Source organism: Pinus tabuliformis, chromosome X (genome assembly GCF_031772625.1).
Source record: "Pinus tabuliformis cultivar Carrire ecotype Pingquan chromosome X, CPIR1, whole genome shotgun sequence".
NCBI lineage: Eukaryota > Viridiplantae > Streptophyta > Pinopsida > Pinales > Pinaceae > Pinus > Pinus tabuliformis.
The window spans coordinates 339,339,822-339,357,077 of NC_142308.1; the positions used below are offsets into that span (position 1 = coordinate 339,339,822).

At 39.6% G+C, this 17,256-nt stretch overlaps 1 protein-coding gene across 1 annotated transcript; it reads right to left on the bottom strand.

The window, feature by feature from the left end:
- Window positions 1-233: 233 nt before the first annotated feature.
- On the bottom strand, window positions 234-2,711 carry LOC149139850 (putative UPF0481 protein At3g02645). The gene is made up of 2 exons (XM_089448512.1): window positions 1,049-2,711; window positions 234-388 (listed from the first exon to the last, which is right to left on the bottom strand). Exons 1-2 carry the CDS (start codon window positions 2,575-2,577, stop codon window positions 262-264), a joined length of 1,656 nt encoding a protein of 551 aa, XP_089304638.1. The 5' UTR covers window positions 2,578-2,711; the 3' UTR covers window positions 234-261.
- Window positions 2,712-17,256: the final 14,545 nt, after the last annotated feature.

Consider the following 17,256-nt stretch of genomic DNA (forward strand, 5'->3'; position numbering starts at 1 on the left):
TGCTATTCAGATTAATTTTTTGAGTGTATATATGTATTCAGCACTCTTGAAACTTTTAAAACACTTAGATTACACAAGATTACCCATCAAATTTGTGATTTTATTAAATTCTAACTAGATTTTAGAGAAATTAGACGAGAAAAACCAACAATAAAAATTTCCAAAAATCACACTAAAAACAACTCCATATCAAATCAACTTTTTCAAATAAAACTTGATCAGGGAAACAAATCGTTCCAACGTCTTCCTGTCCTCCACTCCCTATGGCACAGCTCCCCCGCACCTGCCATTCTTCCAACGCGTGAGACTGTCCGGTGGAAGTCCCTCGATGGTTGGTTGTGACTTGAAGATAAGTTGCAGTTGAAAATGAAATCTGAGTAAAGCTTCCCTGCAATCGAAGTAAGGAATAAAAAATAGCATCGTCATAACATGAATACTAGAAATCATAAATTTAATTAATGGAAATTATTTAATTATTATTAAATAGAGTAAAAACTATAATAAAGTTACAATAGGATATCAATGCAATATAACAAAAAATTATATATTTTGATTATACAAAATTATTTATTAGGTTTGTGATTTCAATAAATTCTGGTTAGATTTTAGAAAAATTTAATTAGTAAAATCTATTTTAAAAATTTCCAAAACATTACACTCAAGAACTAAAAACTATAAAAATAACTCAGAAACTAAAAGCCATATCCTGAAACTATGCTAAAAACTATAAAAATAACTCAGAAACTAAAAGCCATATCCTGAAACTATGCCAAATACAAGGTAATCAAGGTAACACCGGAAGGCTCAGAAAGTCATTTAATGAAGTTCTGCAAATCATTTATAAATGACACAGAAATCTCCCTATCTTATACTCTTATAAACACATTTCGAGATACAAGGTAATCAAGGTACAAGGTAACACCGGAAGGCTCAGAAAGTCATTTAATGAAGTTCTGCAAATCATTTATAAATGACCAGAAATCTCCCTATCCTATACTCTTATAAACACATTTCGTGAGAAAAGAGAAAGCAGCGGAGAGGCGGCTACCCGTATACTTGGAGGATCGAGAATACGGTTTGCACCAAGGTGAGCAAAAGCGCAATTACTGCCCCCGCCAGAGCTAGAACTTTCCAAGGCGATGAGAAATAGTCGTCAGCAAACTGGGCAAACCACACCTTAAACTTACTTTCGTAGTGCTCCATCACATCATCATTCAGTTTCTTGAAGACGTCTTGCCGTGGCAGGGTGACTCCCCTGCATAGACCATTGAAGAGCTCCGCAGCCTCTGCGTCACTCCCAAGGTAGTTCTTAACAATTTTACTCTTTCGCAGCACAGCCACGTCTTTTCCCGTGTCGATCAAGTTATTCATCAAACACAAGTAACACGAAACGTAATTGTCTCCAGATGGCTTGCATAACTCAAGAGCGATTAAGTTACGGAACAATACCTCTGTGTGGTCACTGACATTGATGGGAGGAAGATACATCGTGGCTTCCTTCTGATCAAAGTCTATTTTCTTGATGCCTCCATTGCGTGGCTTAAATTTGATGCCAGCGTTACTTAATTCTACTGCAGTAGGGATGCCTCTGTCGTTCTTCCCTGAGTTTTCCTGGCCGTTGTCGTCGATTTGATTTGCACGCTCATCACCATCCTCGGAATGTGGAGACACAATGAGGCGGTACAACAAATCCAGAAGGTGATGCGCTTCCTCATGCAGTGGCTGCGAGGGCCGTACCCTGATATCATGTTTATAATCGAAAGGGTAGAACTTGTGCCCTGGAGTTCTCACCAGCACATCGAAAAGAAAATTGTCAGCTTTATGCACGGAGTTGAACTCCAATTGGAGTAGCTTTCGGAGAACTATCAAGGGGATTTGATTTTCCAACATCAAAATGTCGCTCAGTATATCGAATCCTGTAAAATCAATCTTTCTTCTATCAAAAATAGGTTCATACTTATCATTATCTTTCTGGCTTAACTTGTTTCCACCTAGAGTCCTCAATATTTCTAGAATGAAGCAACCGTCCAAAGTAAGCATCACAGCCAGACACTCTGGCGTGCAATCGATATTTTCGTCGTAGCTGCACCTCAATTTGTGTTCATCGCGGAAGATTTCATCGATTGCACGAAAGGAGAAGTCCATATTATCTGAGTCAAGGCGGTGTCTATTATTGTACCTTGTCATCATTCTATGGAGGGCTCTCTTTTTGTTATTCTCCATTGCAGAAAGATTTTCTCTGTTGTAATGATATGGACCCAAGGAAACCATTTGGGGGACATATGCTTTCTCCTTCATCTCTTTGAGGAAGTTTGGAACTCTAAATATCGACACTTCCGACGGCAATCTGTGATCAACATAGGATTCGTGTGAAATACGAATAGCCAATGCTTTCTCCTTTATCCATGGTGCTATTTCTCTATCGCCTGCTAATTCTTTCGGTGGCGGCCTCCGGAGAGACGATTCCGATTCAGAATCGCTTGGTTGCAGAAGGGATTCCAAATTAGAATCACAATCTTGGGATTCCAAATCAAAATCACATGCCACCATTGCGGGCCGGCTAATCACCATCCCCATTGAATAGCCGTATCAGACTCGACCTCTACAGCACCGCTAAATATTTCAGACTCAACTAGCGTGTAATACAATGAACTTCTTTTGCTTTATACATTCCGTAGCTTTAGTCTTTGGACTTAAATGTTTATACAATCTTCACCGTAAATTTATTTTGAAAGGAGTTGTAGTTTTTAAAGGCAGTGTGATTTTTTGGTGTTGAAATTTTGTATTTGAAATTTTGATGTGTTATTTAAATTAGTTTTTTTATTGTATATATAAATTTAGTATTTTTGACATTTTGATTGTGCAAAGATTATTTATCAAATTTAATTTCAATAAATTTAAACTTATGATTTAAATAAATTAAAATTTTATTTTAAGCTAAAAAAATCACTATCCAATTACCAAAAAATCTCACTAAAAAACAAATAAAATTATTTCTCCGATAAACCACCTGTCAGTCCTGTCATGATACTCCCACCTGTCAGTCCTGTCATGATACATAGTTATAAGTTAAAGTCGACTTTTGACTTTCCTCGACGTGTTTTTTTCAATTATTTCTGGTGGACCTGTCAGTCCTGACACGATACATAAATGTGGTAGTTATAAGTTAACGTCGGCTAAATGTCGACTTTTTCATTTTTGTTATATCTTGTGGAATTGTTTTTTTCAATTATTTCTGGTGGACTTGGTTTTTCTATGAATTTTTATCGGATAATCTTTTATTTCGAAAGAAACCTAAAAAGTGGCTTGTTTCATTACCTCGCTTTGTAAACTGCGGTGGCTTGTTTCATTACCTCGCTTCGTAGACTGCGGTGGATGGTTATTGACAAAAATTGAAAAGCACACAATGGGGAGAGGAGGATGAGGATTTGTTTTGCTTACTGTTTTTAGTATTAGAAATCATTTAAATAAGATTATATTGGAAATACGTAAATCACTGGAGTCAAACTTGACTTAAATGAAACTGAACTTAACACTTGAAGGGACGGTTTTGGCACTTAACAAGTGGTTGGAATTAGATTCTCCAACACTCGCCCTTAATTACAACCACATAAAAAAATTCAATTAAGATACCTGCTGGTCTATGTCTTAGCTAGGTTTTACAATTTAAAATTGACTTCAATTTTTCTTCTTCTCTTTTTCCGGATCCTATAGCCTCTAAATTGTTTCAACTTTTTATCTTTGTTGTATCCTTCAAACCTCAATTTCTTCATTTGCTAGTGCAGGTCTTCCATTCTTCTAGGCTTTCTAAGCATATCTTGGACTTCTTCAAAAACTGACTTGTATGTGGGCTGTTGCCACATATTATCTTCTGTAGTGTTCTTTTCACCATCAATTTGTTGCAACATAAGATTATAATAAAATAATATTTCTTCAGGACTCCAAAACCTAAAAATTTCATTGATTTTCTTGTCATTGATGTTGTCTTCAACATTCGTTTCTGTATCTTCTATGCAAACCTCATTTAGACATGGTGTTGCAAGCCATGCTTCAAGTAAATTTAACTCTTCTTCATAGTCATTATGTGTACCTTCACACTAGAAATCAACATTAGAATTAAAAATATTTGGAGAACCACATTGGTTCTGTTCCTTCACCTCTACAATGATAGTTTTGTCCTGTTGCGCTTGTTTCTGCGCCTTTCTCCATTTTCTCTTTTTGGGATTTTTTTTTTTGTCTCTATCTTTGTTTCTGTGTCTTTCACTTCTATACTAACCTGTGCTGGTGCAAAGAGGTTGTCTTCTACTGTCTCACCAAATAACATCATGTCAATATGATGTTTTTGCTGCATCACCTGCAACCATTCATCATTAGCCAACAATTCTTCATCAAATTTTACATCAACAATATTAATTGTTGGATTCATCATGGCATTCACTTTGTTGGATTCATCAGCAAGCTTTGTTGTTAGATTCGCCAAACCTTCATCAGCAAGCTCTGTTGCTGGAATCATTCAATTTTCCTCCACCAGTGGCTGTGCACAGTGGGGTTTTTTAGCATCTACGTGCTCCTTCTCTCTTGCTTCTGTGATTTGTTCACATACATCATCGACTTGTGGCTCTGCACAGTGGGTTTCAACAATCCATTCATCTGGATGTAGATCTACTGCTATATCTCCACCTTCATCTTCAACTTCAATACTCCCCCTTCGACCAAAACACCTCTTAAGGGTATCCCAAGCCTCCTTAGTTGTCATGGCTTCTGAAATCAGAGAAAGAATGATGTCAACAACATATTCTTTTATGCATTTCAATGCAAAGGCATCCTTTTACCTTTTCACATCTAAAAAAAATCTCAAACATTCATTTTGACTTTCTTAATCTCTTAACTTTTTCCATTTTTTAATAACTTATAACCTAATTTTTTTTTTATTTTTTTATTTTTAATTCTCCTTTAAAAAACACTTCTTTTACACCCTACCATTTTAAAAACATTACGTTAGGTCTCCTTTTCCAAATCACGTGGAGCCTATATAAAAAATTACATTAGAAAAAACCTCTTTAAATAATTTCATAAGCCTTTTTAAAATATCACATGAGAACTTTTTTTAAATCACGAGGCTTTTCAAATCATACGGAGGACAAATTACGTGATCCCTCTTTAAACCTTTTAAAAAAATATTGACTTTTCACCTTATGCCTTCGATTTCTTTTCACGATGAATGAAACATGGACGAGAATGATTGTCTGCCTTCAGCGCTCTTCTGAACAGAGTTCGGTCTTTCTTTCGAGCCGACGGAAGGAACTGAACATTGCCGCTACGGTATTTTACGAAATTCTTCAAACTTACATCTTGACTTTTCGATGAAATCGTTGCCCCAATCCAATGCGGTCTTTTACGAAGGAACTGGGCGAATTTTGCTCACTTAACACTCTGTGGGATGAGCAAAGGTTGCGTACTAACTCTTCTGTCCACCTTGACGGCAAGCTTTAGCGCTGTCCATCACAATTAATCCGCGCCAATTTAAAAAGGATAAAGGAAAGTTCGATTAACCTGCCTTCTCCTATGACTGCTCAGCGTTAGTGGAGTTACTAACGCACTAGTTTTAACGCATGGAAAGCCTTAATCTCCCAAAAAAAATTCTTCAATCTGATTCGCCTTGCCATAGCTGGCTTCTGGTTTTTTTGCTGCTTCTTTGCAGGGTTTTTCAATCTTCTGCTGCTCTCTCAAAGAAGCTTACGCTAAACTTCTGTTGCTCTCTCAAAGAGGGTTACGTTTTCTCTTCAGTCACATTGCTGCTCTCTCAAAGAGGCTTACCTTTTCTCTTCACTCACGTTGCTGCTTTCTTACTGAGTTTTATTCAAACTCGTCTTTTTTTTGTGGCTCTCAAAGATTCTTACACAGGCTGAGCTCTCATACCATGACAAAAATTGAAGAGAACAGAATGAAGAGAGGAGGACTTGATCTGCTAAGATTACATTGGAAACATCAGTCATAAATTACTAGAGTCAAACTCGACTTAACTAAAACTGAACTCTACACTTGGAGGGACGGTTGTGACACCTAACAAATAGTTGAGATTAGATTCTCCAACAGTTATTAAGTCTCGAGTAAAACAAGTCATATGAAAGATAAATCCGTTTATGAAGTTGGAGATGGGATTTTTCATCTCATTCACTAAGGATTGACTTAACACTCTGGCTTTTATTGACGAAGAGGTAGCCAAGCTCTTCAATTGTCTGTGCAGGGGAATCACCCTGCCCTTGGAAGGTGTCTTCGAGAAACCGTGAGATGATGTGATCGATCTCACTGCAGCAACAACTTGAAGGTGTTGATTTCCCAGTTCGTGGAGGAGCGTTTCTCCCCGACCTAAAAATTTGTAGGTATGTTAGGAGTCGCAATTCTTGTACTGTTGCTCACCTTTTTGCAAACCATCTTCTCCATACTCCAACTATATAAGTAGCCTCCACGTTGTTTTATCTTTCCTCGTCAAATGTTTTTATAAGAGGATGGGATAGGCAAATTTTGGATTGAGAATTGGAAAATCAAAATCAAACAAGAATTAATGGGAGTTGAGAAAGAAATAGAATTATTGATGGATCTCATCGTCCTGGTTTCTTTTTTCTAACATAAATTTATGTTATTTATTCTATCATTGATATTGAGAAAGGGCAAACTTCTCAGAGTCCGAGAAGAGGAATGGCGTCAAAAAAGAAGGTTGGTCTTGATCTAAGAGTGGACACCCAAAAATTTTCCACCAGGCTGCTACAAAGCAGAAGCATCAAAAATCTATTTGGGCTATAAAAATTAAAGATGGGCCAATTATCACATCCACCTGGGACATAAAATAGGTGGCATTCAAACATTTCATGTCCCATTTTAAAGCAACATATGGTGACTTCATGGCAACAAAAATGGAGTTGGTAAACGTATTCCCCCATATGGTCAGAGAAGAGGACATTGAAAGGATGGACAAACCCATATTGAAGGAGGAATTGTTGCAAACCCCGAAAGAAATGGCTAAGGACAAGAGTCTTGGACCAGATGGATGGCCTGTGGACTTTTTTATTTTTTTCTACGAGCTGATGGGTCCAGAGCTGGTCAACATGGGACAATCAATCAAGAATTTTGGGCACATTCCAAGAGAATTCAAGACGTCGTAGCAATTGCTCAAGAAACCTTGCACTCAATCAAATCCAGAAAATTAAATTCATGCCTTATGAAAATTGATCTAAGTCGCGCATATGACTATGTGGACTGGGAATTTTTATTAATGATCTTATACAAAGTAGGTTCCCCTCATAGACATGTTCGGTGGATTAAAGCATGCTTCTCTTCAACTGCTATGGTCATCCTTATTAATGGTGAACTTACCCATTTCTTCAAAATATATAGGGGGCTCCGTCAAGGCTGTGCGTTGTCCCCTTTTCTTTTCATACTGGTTATGGAAGCCCATAGCAGGGGTATAAAGGCCAAAATGGAGGTTGGTGACATTTTCGGATGTAAATTAAATAGAAATTTTTCTCTGTCCCACATTTTATTTGTGGATGACATCCTATGTGCAGGGGAGGCAACACTTGATGAATGGGCATCTTTCCATTTGGTCCTTGAAAAATTTGGACATGCATCCGGTCTGCTAATTAACAAACATAAGTATGAAATTTTCTCTGATAATGCTGATTTGGAATAGATTCGCTAGATTGCTTCTCTTTTTGGGGTAAAAATCAGCCCTATGTTAGTGGGTCTCAAGTACTTGGGCTGCCATCTCAAACCTGGTAATTATCGCATTACTGACTGGACTTGGCTGTTAGATAAAGTTGAAAAGAAGTTGACATGTTGGGATCACAAGTGGCTCTCGATTGGGGGTAGGGTCACCATGATCAAAGTTGTTCTGCAAAGTATCCCGGTCTACTGGATGCATCTATTCTATATTCCGCAAGCAACCATTAACAATATTGATGCTCTTTTCTCCAAATTCCTTTGGTTTGGAACTGGGTCCGATTGCAAGATCCATCTCACTCGCCTAAACATGATTTCTAGGCCCATTCAGTTGGGCAGATGGGGTATTCAGGACTCTCGAAGGTTTAACATTGCTCTTCTAGCTTCCAATCTGTGGAGGGCCTTCAAAAAAAGAGGTCTTTGGCAAAGAATAATTTTCAGAAAATATCTTCCCTATCCTGGGTTGGAGGAATGGGTGGCTACAGGTGTGCCAATCAATCCCCATTCATCTATCATCTAGAGAAGCTTCAAACATGTGATTCCATGGTTTTGTAGTAACCTTCGATGGTTGGTGGGTAATGGCCAAAGAATTTACGTTGGGATGTGTTTTTGGGAAAACTAGTGTCTACTTAGATCTGCTAGTCCCACTAAGACGGGTAGCTATCTTAGAAACAAACAATTCAAAGTAACTTGTGTTTTTCTTTATGAGAGATAGATGAGAGAGACACAGAGAGTACCAACCTTAGTCTTTCGCTTGGCTCCTTGCTTGTTTCCTCTCTCCTTTGATAGAGCTTTCGCCACTCCTTTCTCACTTGTCCTGCTTCAAAGAACACCTGTAGAGTCAAAGAAGCAAAATACCATCAAAGCATAGAGATCTATAACCATAAATAATGTAGAATCAGATGTACATTAACCATACTGTTGCATAAACAAATACAAGATTCAGAAATATACAAGTAAATGGAGGAAAACTCAGATAGATTTATTGATAGAAGTAGTAGAAGAGAGGATTGCAACGCAGCTGTCTGATCCAGCGCCATCCTCCTAGCATGAAAACCCTCTTCACCTCATGAAAAGCTAGATCACCCAACAATACAATGCTTCACAGAGAAACCAATAGCACTTCCTTACAAAATACAAAATTCCAGCCTCTGGATCTCTAGGATGAGGGATCCATATATAGATATTTGCAGGGGGGTGAGTCAGCTTCTGGGATTTTGATTAGTGTCATTTCACTAATAGTTCTTGGTTCCACTTGGAGATTTCATGATCTCTTACTCATCCCTGGGCGAATTCAGAGAGGCAAGTGTCATATGAGCAGTTTCTAGAAGATTCTCTGGGTTTCCACCTAGCAAACTGCCTCTACCATTTGTCTACTCTCGCTCATCGCACCCTACAGAAGGGCTTTTCAGTATGCATCGCACCCTTTGTGTGTAGCAGGTGAGATGCATCGCACCCTCAGCATGGAGCAGTCTGTATGGTCCAGTTTTGACCAGTTTTGAGCAGTTTTTCAGGGAGAACTTCTGGGAAATGATGTAATCAGTTGACCTTGATCCTTTAGGGTATGAAACAATACTTTTAGGGGTTTAGAAGCCCTTGGTTTATGGACATATGTGATTGGGGTTGCAGTGCCCAAATATGTCTATAACAGTTGCCCCCTAAAGCATGAGGTCATAAATCTTCTGATGTCGGGTGAAATGCTTTATCATGAGGATCCAAGGTTTTTCGAACTGGAAGGTGACCTGTAATAAGATACAATACAATACATTATCTTCATAATATTTTCATGATCTAGCTGAGGCGGGAATTCCCATGCTCAGCTTTATAAATTCATTTTCATGTACATAGGACAGACAATCGTCTGTGTGGCATACTGATGATTCTGGTAGAGCCATCATCCCTTAGCTTGGATGATTATCTATGCCATTATGGAGTACATTTGATGTCTTTCTTTTCCTAAATATATCACAGCCCGGATGGATGAAACTAGATCCGGGGTCTTCAAACTCATTCAATCTTCGCCCGAAGTACAAGTCGATCCATGTGAAAAGATGCTCTGATGTCAAACATGGAAAGACATCGCCTGATTACCATCCAATGATGTAAGCTGTTAACAGGCGCGAGAGGAATCACTGATAATGATAACGACCCTCAAGGTACTGCAGTACAATTCACGTGGTGTGAATATATGAGTCGATGTCGAACACCATGCAAAATCTTTCGGTCGAAGGCCATTGATGTAAACCTGTAGCCGGAAGTGAGAAACTTGCCATTGAGGCATGCAAGCTTCAAAGTATTGAAAGGGTTGTTCCTAAGTCAACTTCTTGGATAATGAGCTGATGTCAACAAGAAGTGACCTGTCGTAGGAGGGCCTTAATGAATCCCACATCTACGACACGAAACGGAGCAAATGATTTTGTGGAGGTGAAAATGATCAGATGATACAAGGTTCAGGGTGGCGGTCATGAAAAATGGAGCATGAAGGTATTACAGTGGATGAGGCGTAAGCTGGGTTGGTGAATTCTCTAAGTGACTTATCTTGAACATATTGGCGACACTGAATTGGATTGGTAGCATTAACCCCAAAAATGGATGGTACGGAGGACCAATGGTGATATGACCGGTGAACGGAATAACCCAACCCGACTCAATCATGGTGATGGAGTGAAAGTGTCATGTTTAAGAGTGACTTGCTACCAATGAAGTTCTTCAAGTTTTCTTCCCAATTTTTCCCCAGTCATTGTTGACCAGTACCTCTTTATTTTTGTCAAGCTTGAGGAGGATAACATATGCTTGTTCTATAATTTGCCCTTCGGGCAAACCTGTCACTATGTTTTAGCGAGCCTAGTGACAGTGAAACTCGCTCTTGTCCGTATGGACAAGTTTGTCACTATTGTTTTCACGAGTTTAACAACAAAGACAACTCGGTCCTTTTCAATTTTAGAGAGTCTGAAAAGAGACGGAAAGGAAACTCCAGTAGTCCTTTTTCGTAGTATAATCCCTTAAGTCCGAAAAAGTATAAAATAATACTACAAGGACGACTTTTTTGATCACTTTAGCGAGCCAAAATAGACAAGCGGTCGATCTTTTTGTGCAATGAACCCTCAGGTCCAAAAATATTAAAATATAGAGGAGGGATGGCACTTCTAATCACTTTAACGATTTGGAGAGGCCAATTGCTTAACAATCTTTTCATATTTTACGAGTCTAAAAAGAGCTTAAAAAAGACTCATTTTTGAGGAACGAGTGATATTTTCGGGTAGCAGCTGGTTCCAGGCCAGTTTGGAACTTTTCAATCATGGTAGTGTAAAGAAGGTGGCTAACAGAATCACTCATCGCAGCTGTTCCTCAAAAGGGTAAACAATCAAGTGGAGGCGTATGATCGGCTAAAAAGTGGAGGTGATGGTAAGAACACAACCAAGGCTCAAAAGCTGATAGCAATGCGATCATAAAGGTTATTTACCGAAGGTGGGTTCATTTTTTAATGAGCTTGAACTCTGGGGGAACATATGCTCATTGCTAGGTTTATTTTTTAACGAGCTTGAACTTCGTGGAAACATGCTCGTGATAATAGTCAGAAATGTTCAATTCACCATTAACACTATGTTCTTTTGATGGTCGTACTACCTGTTTAATCACTCCATCAAATTGATTAGAAATGTAAATACATGCTAGAAAAATGAGTTAAAAACTAACATCTAACTTGAATTACGTGAACAGTAACATAAAAGTAGTTTTACCTCTCATTTTTACCATTTCATTCAAATTTGGGATTGTTGGAGCTCTGGAGGTGCTTTCCCCCTCGATTTTCATCAGCTGATTCCGAGAGATTTGGTGGACTATTTTTGGCGCCGTCTGGACCAGGTAGGAGCTAACCCTGAGCTCTTCAATTGCATTCTTTCCTTTTTGATTCTGATCATCTTTTCCTGTTTTTCTGGGCCTCAGGGGTTGAACATTTTGTTCTCTCCCCATCGCACCTAGTATACATCAAAAGGTGCGATGCATAATGAGCTGGCCATTGGCTAGTTAGTATGCATCCCACCCTGTACACAGCTAGAGTGTGATGGGCACAAGGAGGAAAGTTTATGCATTGTTTTTTCATGGAAATTTTGCCTTTTTTTGCCCAAATCAGGATCCTGATTATTCTCTTGTTTGTTTTTCAGAGATTCATCGGATCAAGATGGTCGTTACATGACATGAACGCGAGCATGAAGAAGAGGATATGATTGCTTTACATGGTCCAGGTACGATTACTGCATTGCGAAACTGTGGCTTGCTTAAGTTCTTCCGCATATCCAGCGTGAGGCAACAAATCAACTTGTTGCAATATCTTCTCGATGCATGTGATCCTACCAACCAAGTGTTCCAGATTAGAGGTAAATCCATCCCTTTGACTGTTGAGGATATCTATTTTTTGACAGGGTTATCGAGGCATGGGGCCCCTCTCTCACTATCAAGATCCGCCCGTGGGGGTGAATCCGTGAGGGATTATATTCACTGGTTCTGTAGAGATGGATCTCAGCCAAGCAGGGACGAAAATATTAGTATTCGAGATTTCACTGACCGATCCTTGAAGACTATCTTATTCACCTTTGCTAGATTGGCTGGTAGTGCGGCTCTTCACTTGGCCAACAGGTCCATATGTAGTATGCCTTGGAATGACTTGAACCAAAGGTATTCAACTAGTGTGATGCAATACTTTCGGTTATAAAAGAACAGCTTACCAAGGTGAAGAACGGAAGATCTAAGAACTTTGGTTCTGGTTCTATTCTGACTGCTTTCGCCTTGGAGAGGATCCCACTGATGCAGCCACAGTACATTTCACTTGGACTGCCAGCACCGACGGAACCACGGATGCAAAGATGGGTTGATCTTATGGCCATACATGCTGGTCAGTCGCAGATTTCATTCTATGACGCCTTCTTTGAGTGGTTCAACCATCAACAGATGGTTTATGCCAAGTACCCATATGTTGGGATGGATTTCCGAGGCGACCCAGATTTGGTGCTGCCGGCGGGCTAGCAGTGGGGTGTTATAGGTAAAAAGATCTGACTATATCTCTATTTATTGCTTTTATAATGTTCTTGTGTTTTTTAGATGTTATCAATACTAATCAAACCCATATATATGCAAATATTGGACCAGTGCGACCAACAGTGCGCTTGAGGGTAGTAGTTGCTATTCTGGCAGGAAAGGTTGTAGGGAGGGTTGTCCTTCGCGATCTGGACGTAGCCGAGACCTTTGCAGTATTGCAGGATCAGATCGAGGGTCTCACTCTTGGTATTCAGGATGTGAGGACTAACGAGTTACCTTTGAGATTACAGCGCCATACCACTGGCATGCCAAGTCGATGGACTAGGCTCTTATGTATGATCACACAGGCGGTGACTTGTTATCACCAGCACCATTAGTCTAGGGTGCTTTCCTGCATTTTTGAGTTTTTGGGTCGTATGACCGATTTTGTCCTGGACACAGAACATTTTGTAAAAACTATAAACAGTTATATATATTTTTGATTTTTGGAGCTTTATTTTGGTTAAGTTATATGATCCTGATGCAAATGTTGATGCTTTTTCTTTTATAAATGTTGCAAATGTCTATCTAACACATAATTTGCTAATGAATCAGTTAATGTGTTTAAGTTTCTGGAAATGTGTTGATATTGAATAGAATCAAACTGCCTTTCCAAAATCCTGACCCTTAGGAACATATGATAGATAGCTGGATTCTGAATGGAATAGATGCCAGTAAGCTATAGGATGACGAGTTGTGAGTCTAGCCTGACAACAAGTCAGTGTATGCCATGTACGATGGCATCAGAGAGAAGCTCTATCAACGTGTTTTACTCATCGATGTTGTTAGTTGACCGACTAATACATACCCCTCTGAAACTCACTAACTCGCCACTTGGATAAAAAATGGCCCAGGCTGCAGAAGATAGGTTCCGCGTACTACAACTAGCTCCATCGGCATATCCAACAAATGATTCCAATAGGTTCAACATCTACAACAAATGCAAAAGTGGATTACCTAACCAAAACGATCACTCTTGATGAAAACAAAAACGTAACAAAAGCATATAAAGAGATTACTACACTTAGTCAAGCATAGTAACGCTTAAGGTACAACCCGTTTCGGGGTTGCGACAGTGGAATCCCATCGTAATATACTAGATCGTAGGTTCCTTTTGCTAAGACTCTCTTAACAATGTAGGGACCCATCCACAATGATTAGAACTTACCTGCTCCCAATTTATCGGATTCCTGATCGTAAAGTAAGACCAGGTCACCTTCTGAGAAGACACAGGTCTTGACATTCTTATCAAATTGCACCTTAACTCGTTTCTTATGAGCTTCGTTAGCCAATGCGGCGTCACGATGGGTTTCATCCAGTTGGATTAATTCCAAGAAACGAGCCTCTTCCTCTAAAGTTCTGGGGAGGAGGTCGACTGCGAGCTTGAGAGATGAAATTTCACACTGAACCGGTAAGACTGCTTCCAGGCCATACACCAGCTGAAAGGGTGTAAATCTGGTTGCATTTCTCACCGATGTCCTATATGCCCACAAGGCCGAGTACAGGATTAGGTGCCAACTCCGTTTGTGGACTCCAATCATCCTTTGCCGCATGCGCTTCAGGACTTTGTTGGTGGCCTCAACTTGTCCGTTAGCTTGCAGATAATACGAAGTAGAATTGTTGTGGGACAACGCTAATTTGGTAGCCAATTCAACCATCATGTGATTGCGGAAATGTGATCCATGATCTGTGACTATAGCTTGTGGAACACCAAATCTAGAGACTACATGATTGAGAAAGAAAAGAGTAGCCGTTTCACCGCTGTTGTTTAATGTAGGCATCACCTCGGCCCATTTTGTAAAATAGTTAACCGCGACTATGATATACCCATGCCCCCCAGCCGAGGTTGGGTTACATGTCATGGAATCTATGCCCCATTTGGAAAATGGCCCAACAACAACTGCTGGATGCAGAGGTGTGGGTGGAAGTCTGGTTTTGCTATCGAAGATTTGACAAGCATGGCAACTTCTAACTGCGATTATGCAATCATTGAACATGGTAGGCCAGAAGTAACCTTCTCGTAAGATCTTTTGTGCCGTAGCGTAACCAGATTGATGCCCCCACACGCGCCTGAATGGCAATCATTCAGGACTTTTTCTGCCTCCTCATGGGTGAGGCACCTTCGCAGAACTGTATCGATACCGCGATGGTAAAGTGTATCACTGACGATCATGTAGTCTTTTGCTTGGTATCGAGTACGTCGTTGTTCGGAGCGAGAGGTACTAGGCCTGTATGTTTGGGTTTGGAGATAGATTATTATATCTCCATACCACAGATCACTTGTTGATATCAGAAACAAAGATTCATCCACAACTGATGATTGGTGTTGAATCATTGGACGACGATGGGAAGTCGCATAGTAACTCCGCGAAAACCAGAGATTTTTTTGATTTGGATTTTACGAATTCTAGATCAAACTCTTGCAAAATGGCTATCCATTTCGAATAGTGTCGAAATCTCTTTACCGCTTGAACAGCTGTAAGAGCCAGCTTTTCAACATAAGAGTACTTTCTTTCTGTATCGTTTAAGTTTCGACTTAAATAATAGACAGGATGTTCAGTTCCATTGTCTTCTTGAACTAAAACCATTGCAATGGTTGTATTTGCTGCATCTAGATACATGTTAAAGTCTTTTTGATAGTCAGTAGCATACATTAATGATGCTTTTATTAGGGATTCCTTTAGAGCATCAAAGGAAGCTTGCGCAACCTGATCCCAGTTAAAGGGCACTTCTTTTCTCAAAAGACGCGTATAACCTTTAGCAAGTTCGGCGTAATTTAGAATGAACCTCCTCAGGAAGTTTGATTTCCCTTGGAGTTTCTGAATCTGAAGCAAATTTGAAGATGAAGGCATATCGATGATTTCCTAAACCTTACATGGGTCGAGTTGAATCCCGTCCTTAGAAACTACGAAACCAAGTAAACGACCAGAACCGACACAAAATACACACTTGTGCAGATTGAGTCGTATCTTTTAGTGTCAGCAACATAGAAATATAGCTCTCAAATGTTGCAGATGGTCAATTTGCTTTCGTGAATGAGCCGATAGATCGTCGAGATATGGTTGAACGATGTTCTTGATGTCGTGGGAGGTATAGTTCATTGCCCTCTGAAAAGTAGCCCCTGCATTCTTTAAACCGAAAGGTAGTTTGCGGTACGCGAATGTGCCCCACGGACATATAAATGCAGTCTTTGACTGGTCCTGTGGGTGGATATTTATTTTATTATACCCGGAAAATCCATCCATGAATGAAAAGATTTCGCATCCGGTGCATTCATCAATTATCTGGTCGATGAAGGGTGTAGGATAGTTGTCCTTTGGACAAGCTTGATTTACATCCCTGTAATCAACGCACACTCTAATTGTTCCTTGCTTTTTCATCACAGGAACAATATTCGATACCCAATCAGTTAGAGGAACCGGGTAAATGAAACCAGCATGTAAAAGTTTTTCAACTTCTGCCTTGATGGCAGCAGCTTTCTTCGGGTGCACCTACCGAAGTTGTTTTCGTACCAGTTTGACATCTGGATACATCTTGATTTCGTGTTCAATGATGCTCGAGTTAATGCCTGGAATTTCTTCATATGACCATGCAAAGACATCTCTAAATTCGCGAAAGAGAGCGCAATATATTTCCAGTTCTGAAGAAGAGCAAGATTTGCCAACATGAATATTATCTAGAACATTAGGTTTGGTCGAGATATTTATGGTGATAGTTTCTTCAATATTGGATAGATTTCGCTCGAAATCCACCATATTTACAGTATTTTATAGAAAATAAAAAACTGAAGGATGATTAAGGTCGCTGGAATAATCTTCGTTGTAATATGGAAGATGGGAACGATGGTGGTAATCTTCCCATGGTGCCTCTTCTATCATCATTGACTGAATGATTCTTTCATCTGTAAAATGTACATGCGACCAAGGATCTGAAGAGGTGCCATATTCCTTAGACCTATCTACCCAAACACTCGATGAGCGTTGATTTGGATTTGCCGCCCAGGCCAATAAAATTGATTGCTACAATATTTCTTTTGGGCTTGGAGGCAATACCTTGTGATCATCCAGGCTAACAAAATTTTTGGAAATCTTCTGAATCCTTATAGATATAGAAGATATCATATTGCAGGTTTCCACTGTGGCCACTTCCGCTAGATTACTCGGAGGCGGTAGGGAAAAAGTACCCATTAAGGTAGGGTCTTTTAGGAGGCCTACTCCAATATTTTGAAGCAATTGAGAGCTTCCATGGATCATTGGAATGCTTCCTGTAACTTGTGAACTGTTGGGGAGAAAGGTTTGTTGGTCAACGATTGTAATTCCTCCTTGGAAGGGAAATGCAATCTTCCTAAAATATGTTAACACTCCCAGTAGGATATTGTAATCGAGGTTTCCATCGATAACTTTGACGTCAATTTCTACTATCTTGCCCCCCAGTTCAACTTGCAAGTTACTTAAAATCCCGTAC